Source organism: Penaeus japonicus, unplaced genomic scaffold (assembly GCF_977035675.1).
Source record: "Penaeus japonicus unplaced genomic scaffold, GWHDUDI00000001_assembly GWHDUDI00000001, whole genome shotgun sequence".
Lineage (NCBI taxonomy): Eukaryota > Metazoa > Arthropoda > Malacostraca > Decapoda > Penaeidae > Penaeus > Penaeus japonicus.
Genome location: NW_028234403.1, coordinates 13,460,286 through 13,470,285, shown reverse-complemented (window position 1 = coordinate 13,470,285; position 10,000 = coordinate 13,460,286). Strand labels below are relative to the sequence as shown.

Below are 10,000 nucleotides of genomic sequence, written 5' to 3'. Positions count from 1 at the left end.
CACCCATCAACTCACCATCATCATCATCATCATCATCATCATCATCACCATCATCATCATCATCATCATCATCATCATCATCATCATCATCATCACCATCATCATCACCATCAATCCCCTTTCTCAGTCCCTTTCGCCGATGCCGTTAACGACCCACCCAGGCCTTTCGCAATGGTGGCCAAGCGGTGCCATAAACAGCACTTGATCCCTGCGGTTCTTGAGCTTCCTGAGGATGAGGAGGGGAAGGACGAGGGGAAGGAGGGGGGAAGGGGGAGGCGGGAAATAGGAGGGGTAGGGAAGGGGAAGGAGGGGGGATGGACGAGGGGAAGGAGGGGGGAAATAGGAGGGGTAGAGAAGGGGGAGGGGGGAGGGGGGAGTGGACGAGAGGATAGGGGGAAGAGACGAGGGGAAGGGGGGAGTGTACGAGGGGTAGGGAAGAGGAGGGAGGGAGTGGACGAGGGAAAAGGGGGAAAAGGAGGGTAGGAGTGTCGCGGTGGTGTGAACATGTTAGTGCCTCGGGGGTCACTTCCGGAGGCCCCTCGACCGACCCCATAAAATTCGGGGATGGCCCTGGCTCTCTCTCTCTCTCTCTCTCTCTCTCTCTCTCTCTCTCTCTCTCTCTCTCTCTCTCTCTCTCTCTCTCTCTCTCTCTCTCTCTCTCTCTCTCCTCTCTCTCTCTCTCTTCTCTTTCTCTCTCTCTCTCTCTCTCTCTCTCTCTCTCTCTCTCTCTCTCTCTCTCTCCTCTTTCTCTCCTGCTCTCTCTCTCTCTCTCTCTCTCTCTCTCTCTCTCTCTCTCTCCTCTCTCTCTCTCTCTCCCTCTCTCCTCTCTCTCTCTCTCTCTCTCTCTCTCTCTCTCTCTCTCTCTCTCTCTCTCTCTCTCTCTCTCTCTCTCTCTCTCTCTCTCTCTCTCTCTCTCTCCCTCCGTCGTACCTGTCGGATTCCCAAACAGGGGAAGGATACAAGGCAGCCGTTGACGTTGGGATCTCTCGGGGGTGTTGGGGAAGGCATCCTGAAACACCCTAAATAACAAGCTCTCGTTGGTCGAGCTCGTTCTTTGTCTCTCTGTCTCTCCTTTTCGCTTTCTCGCTTTCTCTTCTTCTCGCTTACTCTCTTTCTCTTCTCGCTTTCTCTCTTTCCCTCTCTCTCTCTCACTCTCTCACTCACACACACACACACACACACACACACACACACACACACACACACACACACACACACACACACACACACACACACACACACACACACACACACACACACACACACACACACACACACACACACACACACACACATTCCCCCTCCCTCCCTCCACCATCGTTCCCATCCCTTCCTCCCTCAACCATCTCCCCCCCATCTTCCCCTCCCTCCCTCTCTCTACCCCCCATCTTCCCCTCCCTCTCTCTCTCTCCCTCCCTCTCTCTCCCTCCCTCCCTCCCTCCCTCCTCTCCACCCACACGTATCTTAAAGCTCGGTTGTGAAAGGTGGGCGTGAGAACCGCATGCCCGCACGATACCCAGAGTGGCGCAGATTTGTCGAAAATGTAAACAATATCGCGCGTAAGATGATCCCAGGTCAAAGGGGCTTCTGGGATAGGCCGTGAGAGGGTGAGGGGAGTGGGGGTTGGGGGTAGGGGGGGAAGTGGAGGGGAGAGGAAAACACGGAGATGCTCTCATTGTAACACGGAGTTTTGGTTGTGTGTTTGTTTGTGTGTGTGTGTGTGTGTGTGTGTGTGTGTGTGTGTGTGTGTGTGTGTGTGTGTGTGTGTGTGTGTGTGTGTGTGTGTGTGTGTGTGTATGTGTGTGTGTGTGTGTTTTGTGTTTGTGTGTGACTGTATTCCTGTGCATTTGTGCCTAATGATATTAATACTAACAATGTCAAGGCAATAGAAACTACAATTGATGGTTATCAAAATGACAAATGATAAAGTTATTTGAAACTAATGATACCAGTGATAATAATGATAACATTCTAATAATTATTGATAATGATGATCATGATAATATTAAGAATAGTAATAAAGATGGAGATATTAGCTATTATAAGCCAAACGCTTCTCCTGCTATTATGATAATGACGATAATATGATAATAACATTAGTAACATTACCAATGTTACTACTACTACTACTAATTGCAATGCTAATAACTTTAATAGCAATAAGAATAATGATAATCAAGATCACGGCAGAGGGGGAGATTGTCACAAATATCATTAATTGGGTTGATGATTGTGGCAGTAGATAATACCAGCATTAACAATGATGCACCAGTATGATTAGATATTGTAATAATTAAAGATATTACATACCACACCCGTCGTGTTGAGAAAGTGAACTTTTCTTTCGTTGCTTTTTTCTTTGCGTTAGAACTTTAGAGATGAGAACTATACTCATCAGGGTTGACTTAATTAACTCGTTCTTCTATAACTGTGAATCTCATATTAGGATTTTTTTATGGGCGATCAAAATTTTTTAGATTAGATTAGATCTTTATTTACCACCCTGGCTAACTGCACAGGCATGGGCAAGCTTTGATACATTTATGATGGCTGTGAAATGTGGTGTGTCATAACCGTAGGTTTGCGGTATAGGTATTATTATTATTATTTTTATTATTTTGTTTTAATAAGATTTAAATTTTCATCATAATTCTCGTCATCGTCATCACTACCGTCATCGTCATCTTCATCTTCGTCATCGTCATCGTCGTCGTCGTCGTCATCGTCATCGTCATCTTCATCTTCATCTTCGTCATCATCATCATCATCATCAATCATCATCATCATCATCATCACCTTCACCATCACCATCACCTTCACCACCACCATCACCACCATCCATAGTCTAAACTTAACAAATACAAAAGCAGATCTCAGGTATTCTAATCTTAGTAGCCTACACTGGGTCAGATTGGAATCGATAATTGAATGATTCCTATTCCCACATAGTAATAGATTTACCATAATGCATAGTGTCACTAATTTGCAACGCCTCAGTAGGAAATGAGCGAAATCAAGAGGGAATGTGAATATATTTGGGAAAAAAGGAGAAAAATACATACGTACCTGGAACGGGATCTCGCCATAGAAGATACGGACGTAATTACATCATGACGAAAACGTTGGCTCCGGGAATCTGGAATGGAAAGGATACTGGCTGGAATCGAGATAACCAGGAACGGAAAATGTAAAAATAAGAGGAAATATGAATTATTAGCAAGCATGTCAAACAAAACAAAGCAAAGTTGATGTTCAGCCATAACTTAAAAAAAAATGTTCTCCATGGAAGTTTTACATATCTTAGAGAGAACAAAGTACAGAGCAAGAGTAAGTACGAAGAGTTAAGTTTGAAGAGACATCTTATCAAGCAAGATGAGGTCAAAGACGCGGCTTTATTGCAAAAGCTTTCGAGCTCTAACGGAAGTGCATCAACTTTTGTTAAAACAGACATAACCAGATGTTGAACCAAACCAAATCCTTACGGCAAAATATACCTCAAGAAGGAACACACACACACACTCTCTCTCTCTCTCTCTCTCTCTCTCTCTCTCTCTCTCTCTCTCTCTCTCTCTCTCTCTCTCTCTCTCTCTCTCTCTCTCTCTCTCTCTCTCTCTCTCTCTCTCTCTCTCTCTCTCTCTCTCTCTCTCTCTCTCTCTCTCTCTCTCTCTCTCTCTCACGCCTTCTCTCCTTCTCTCCTTCTCTCCCTCCCTCTCCCTCCTTCTCCCTCCCTCTTATGTTACTTGCGAATAAGGGGAAACATTTTCAATTTGATTTTTTTTTTCTCAAAGTCATTTAAAATAATCTTAGATAACTTGTGGTTATACTTGATGGACCGCCAAGTTTCACTACAATCCAAAATATAAACTTGATAAACTATATTTGGAAAGGATCATCATCATTACCTCTCCAACCTCATCTTTAGTATATTCATTTATTCATTGCAATTGCTGTTAGCCTATTATTTGTAGAATAGTTTTGTTATAACTGATTCATCATTACTCTCGCAACACTTTGGTATAACTATTATTTTTTTTCGATTCCTATATTACCATCATCACTCCTCATTAATGGTATTATTCCCATCGTCACTATCACAACCATTATCGTCACTGTCATTATCATTATCACTACAATCATAGTCATTATTGTCTTTCATTATTTTCAACTTCATCATTTTCATGAATGTTCTTATCTCTCTTGTCATCTCTCTCTCTCGTCTTCTCTCTTCCTCCCTCCTTCCCTCCCTCTCCCTCTCTCTTTCCCTTTCCCTCTCCCTCTCCCTCTCCCTCTCCCTCTCCCTCTCCCTCTCCCTCTCCCTCTCCCTCTCCCTCTCCCTCTCCCTCTCCCTCTCCCTCTCCCTCTCCCTCTCCCTCTCCCTCTCCCTCTCCCTCTCCCTCTCCCTCTCCCTTTCCATCTCCCTCCTTATCCCTCCCTCTCCCTCTCCCTCTCCCTCCCTCTCCCTCCCTCTCCCTCCCTCTCCCTTTCCCTCTCCCTCCCTCCATCTCCCTCTCTTCCTCTTTTTTTTCACTCGCAAATCCCTTAAATATTACGCAGCACAATGCCAATGTTAACGACTTCCGCTGACATCAACGGGCATCATTACACGCCGACGTAATTACCAGCCTCCAGCACCGCCGTATGATCTGGATGACATTTCCTCATTCGCTTTCCGTGGGTGTTGCTTCAAGCCCCCCCCCCCCCCTTCCCCTTCAAGGCTGCTCCGTGTGTATGGCACTTGGGTATGCTGGATAATGTTGTTGTTGTTTTTTTTGGTTTCTCTTTGGTGTGTTTGTGGAATGTTTTTTTGATTCTTTGATATATGTTTATATGTATGTTTGTATATGTATATGCATATGTGTGTATATATATATATATATATATATATATATATATATATATTCATTTATTTATTTATTTTCTTTTCTCTTTTCTTTTCTTTTTTTTCTTTCTTTCATTCTTTCGCTTTCTTTCTTTTTTCTTGTTTTTCTTTTTTTCTTTCCTTCTTTTTTTTCTATTTTTCTTTTTTTTCTGTTTTCTTTCTTTTCTTTCTTTTTTTTGGTGATGATGGTGGTGGTTGCAATGACTATGGGTGAATGTTGATGCTAATGATGGCCATGTCAGAAGGATTTTGATCATAGTGATACTGCAATTGCATGTACTAATAATGGACATAATGATGATGATATTATTATTGTTTCTGTTGTTTTTTGTTGTTATTTTTTATTGTTATCATTATTATTATTATTATTATTATTAATAATATAATTATTATTATTTTATTATTATTATTATTGTTATTATAATTATTATCAATATCACTGTTATTAATATGATAATGCTTATTATCATGATTGTTATTATTATTATCGTTGTTGTTATTATCATTGCCTCTATCATTATTTTTGCCATCATAATTTTTTATGAATATTGTTATTGATATTATCATTATCATCACCATCATCATTAATCGTCATTAGTCACTTGAAAAAATACACAAAACAACGCTGCAAAAACAGACAAACAACGCTGCAACAGGGGACGTTCGGTATCAAACAGACGAGCAACATTGCAACAGGGGATGTGTATGTATATGTGCATTTTGGGTGAACGGTAACACGACTTTACATCCCGTGTTCCCATCTGTTCCCATCTGTTCACTGGCAAGTTATGCATCGTTATGCCTGACTCCTCATTGTTGTCGAGGCAATTCCGAACAATGCGCATGTGACATTTCTGTTGTTTTTTGAACAGCCATGCGATATTTGTTGTTGTTGTTGTTGTTGGTGGTTGAAGGTGTTCTTCTTGTTATTTCATTTCTTTTTCTTTCTTTTGTACTTGGTTTTCGTTTTTTTTTTGTTTTTTTTAAATCATATTTCGCATCCCTCCTTTTTCTTATTATCGTTTTACTTATGATTAACATCGAGTTCTTCTGCTTCCTTTTCGTCTTTTTACGACTTCTTTCTCCTCATTCTCCTGTTCCTCGTTTTCTTCTGGTTCTTCTTTTGTTTTTCCCTCTTCTTTTTCTCTTCTTCTCCGTAATCTTTATCTTCTTTTTTTTCTTCTTTTTCTCCTTTTTCTTGTTCTTTTTCTTCTTTTTTTTTTCCGCCTCCTCCTCCACCTCCTCTTCCACCTCTTCGTCTTCTTCTTCCTCCACCTCTTCCCTCCTCCTCCTCTTCCTCCTCCTCCTTCCTCCCTCTCCCCCTCTTCCATTCCCCATCTATCTAATGCTATTCTCCTTCCTTCCTCTCTCATCGTTATCGCCTTTCTTCCTCTTCCACTTCTTCTTCTTCTTTTCGTTCTCTTGTGATCTATGTTTAGACGCCTTGGAGTGTGAAGTCTTTGTTGCATTTGAGACTCTCGCTGACCCGTATTTGGATAGATTTTGTTTGTCTTGCGCATCTCTTTCCTACTTTGTCTTTCGGTATATGTAGATATATGTATATGTATATGTATATGCATATGTATATGTATTTGTATATGCATATGTATATGTATATGTATATGTATATATATATATATATATATATATATATATATTTATATATATATATATATGTACATGTACATGTACATGTACATGTACATGTATATGTATATATATATGTATATGTATATATATATATATATATATATATATATATATATATATATATATATAGATATATAGATATATAGATATATAGATATATAGATATATATATACATGTACATGTACATGTACAAATACATATAAACTATCTATCTATCTATCTATCTATCTATCTATCTATATATATATATAATATATATATATATATAATATATATATATATATATATACATTACATGTACATATACATGTATATATATATATATATAATATATATAATATATATTATATATATATATATAGATAGATAGATATATAGATAGATAGATAGATAGATAGATAGATAGATAGATAGATAGATAGATAGATGAATTCATTTGTTTATATGTATATGTACATGTACATGTATATATATATATATATATATATATATATATATAATATATATATAGATATATATATATATAGATAGATAGATAGATAGATAGATAGATAGATGTATATACACACATATATGTATATATATGTGTGTGTGTGTGTGTGTTATATATATACATATGTATAATATATATATACATAATATATATATATATATATAAATAAATATATATATATATATATACATATATATATATATATATATATATATCGGGAGAGAAGCTGATTGGCAAGGGGGAGGTGAAGGTGATGGTAGTGGAGTCGGGAGGGAGGGCGGGGGGAGGGGGGTTGGGGGGCGATGGTAAGGAGAACAATGTTGCACAGTCGTCACTCTTCATCGCAAAGCTCCCCGGTGTCAGAAGCGGTCACGCGGCGTGGGGTGCCAGGACCTGTGGCCGTAGTGAATGTACCTATAACACTTACAATAGATGGAATCGTATTTTTTGACTCGTTCATTGACCACCTGTGTGTGTGTGTTGGGGGGCGGGGGGCGGAGGAGGTATATGTTGGGGTGTATGCGTGTACAAGGAGTGTATATACGCAACATACACAAAGAAATATCGAAGTATATATATATATATATATATATATATATATATATATATATATATATATACATACATATATATATATGTATATATATATATATATATTTATATATATATATATATATATACATACATACATAATATATATATATTATATATATATATATACAATATATATAAATATATATACATATATATATATATATGTATATATATATATATATATATATATATATATATATGTATATATATATATATATATATATATATATATATATATATACATATATATATATGTATATATATATATATATCAAAGATATATATATATATACTTCGTGCACATTATGTATATGTATATATTCGTGCACGTGAGTACATATACACTTATGTATGTATATAGGCGTGTGTGTACTTATGTGTACATGTGTGTGTATGTGAGCATGAGTGTGCGTGTGTCTGGTTCCCTCACCCTCTCCCTAGGTGCCTCTCGCAGTGTCATTTTCCGTGCTTGCCTCGCGTCCTTCTCTTTCCTTTACTCGTACGAATATTTATTTATTTTTTTTTTTCCTTTTTTGTGTTTTACTTTATTATTATTTTCCCTATATGCGTCGTCTCTTTTATTTTTTATTATCTTAAGTGTCCCCATTATTATCATTTTTTCTTCTCGGATTCTGTTTTCGTCTTTTATGTCATTTTCAGTTCTTCTTCTTTTGATTACTTTCATGTTTCATTCTGTGTGTATTTTTTTTTTCTTATTTACCCATCTCTTCGTATATTTTTCCCCTTCTGTTCTTTGTTCTTGTTCTCGGTTTACATTTGTTTTATCTTTTGTGTTTTATCATCTGTGGTATATCTCCCTCTTCCTCCCGCTTCCTTTGTTATACCATCTTTTGTTTTGTTTGTTGTCCATTTCTCTCATCCTTTATTTATTTATTCATATATTTATTTTGTCTTTCAATGCCATCTCTTTGTCTGTTTGTCTGTCTGTTTTTTCGCGCCGTGTCTCTCTCTCTTTCTTTTTCATTTCTCTTATTTTATTTCTTTCTCTCTCTCTCTGTTTCTTCTTTGTGTTCTCTCTCTCTTCCTCTCTGCCCCTCTCGGTCTCTCCTCCTCCCCCTCTTCCTCCTCCATCCCCTATTCCTCCTCCATCCACTCCTCCTCCTCCTTCTCCTCTTCTTCGTCCTCCTCCTCCTCCTCCTCCTCCTCCTCTTCTTCGTCCTCCTCCTCCTCCTCCTCCTCCTCCTCCTCCTCCTCCTCCTCCTCCTCCTCCTCCTCCTCCTCCTCCTCCTCCTCCTCCTCCTCCTCCTCCTCCTCTTCTCCTCCTCCTCCTCCTCCTCCTCTTCCTCCTCCTCCTCCTCCTCCCATCTTCCTCCTCCATCCTCTCCTTCTCCTCCTCCTCCTTCCTCCTTTTTTGCCTCTTCTCTTTCCTCTCCCCTTTGTTCCCTCTTCCCTTTCTCTCTCTCATCCCTCTCTCTCCACCCTCCTCTCTCCCGGTGTCTCTCTCAACCATCGCCTCAAGCCTTCATCGGGGGAGTGTTAAGTGCACTCTCACTACTGGCTGGTCGCGTGCGTGCTTGCGTGCGTGCATGCGTGCGCGACTCTCTCTCTCTCTCTCTCTCTCTCTCTCTCTCTCTCTCTCTCTCTCTCTCTCTCTCTCTCTCTCTCTCTCTCTCTCTCTCTCTCTCTCTCTCTCTCTCTCTCTCTCTCTCTCTCTCTCTCTTTCTCTATCCATCGATATATCTATCCACAAATTTCTCTTTCACTCTCTTTATCTTTCTCTTTCGCTCTCTTTCTCTCTCTCTCTGTCTGTCTCGTCTCCTCTGTTTTGTCTGTCCTCTCCTCTCTCTCTCTCTCTCTCTCTCTCTCTATCCACCGATCTATCTTGCAGGAAGGGAGAGGCTGAGGATGGAGATGCGTAAAGTGTGCAAAGTGGATTATAGATAAAGGGTGTGTGTATGCGGGTGTTAATATTTATGTGGGTGAGACAATGAAGAGAATAAGAAGGCCAGTATTGGAGAGACAGAGAGATAGATACAATTGTGGATGAATAGATCGGTGGATAGATAGGAAGAGAGAGAGAGAGAGAGAGAGAGGGAGAGAGAGAGGGAAGAGAGAGAGAGAGAGAGAGAGAGAGAGAGAGAGAGAGAGAGAGAGAGAGAGAGAGAGGGAAGAGAGAGAGAGAGAGAGAGAGAGAGAGAAGAGAGAGAGAGAGAGAAAGAGATATATAGAATAAGAGACATACATATATAATATATAATATAAATATATATAAATAGATAATATATATATATATATAATAGAATAATACATATATATATAATATATAATATATATATATATATATAATTATATATTATCATATACATATATATATATACATATATTAATATATATATATATATATATTATTTAATATTATATA

General features: G+C 38.7%; 2 protein-coding genes across 2 annotated transcripts in view; one reads left to right on the top strand and one right to left on the bottom strand.

Annotated features, from left to right (window-relative positions):
• The window catches only part of LOC147472469 (uncharacterized), a gene marked incomplete at its 5' end in the record, with an annotated part of 11,611 nt that extends 2,360 nt beyond the window's left edge, over positions 1-9,251 (bottom strand). Inside the window, 2 exons of the mRNA XM_086532780.1 lie at positions 8,732-8,895; positions 9,201-9,251. Coding sequence (XP_086388906.1) covers positions 8,732-8,895; positions 9,201-9,251 — 215 coding nt within the window. The remainder of the gene's footprint in view (positions 1-8,731; positions 8,896-9,200) is intronic.
• The window catches only part of ssp6 (PDZ domain-containing short spindle 6), an 89,261-nt gene that overhangs the window by 4,378 nt on the left and 74,883 nt on the right, over positions 1-10,000 (top strand). The gene's annotated exons all lie outside the window — the stretch shown is intronic.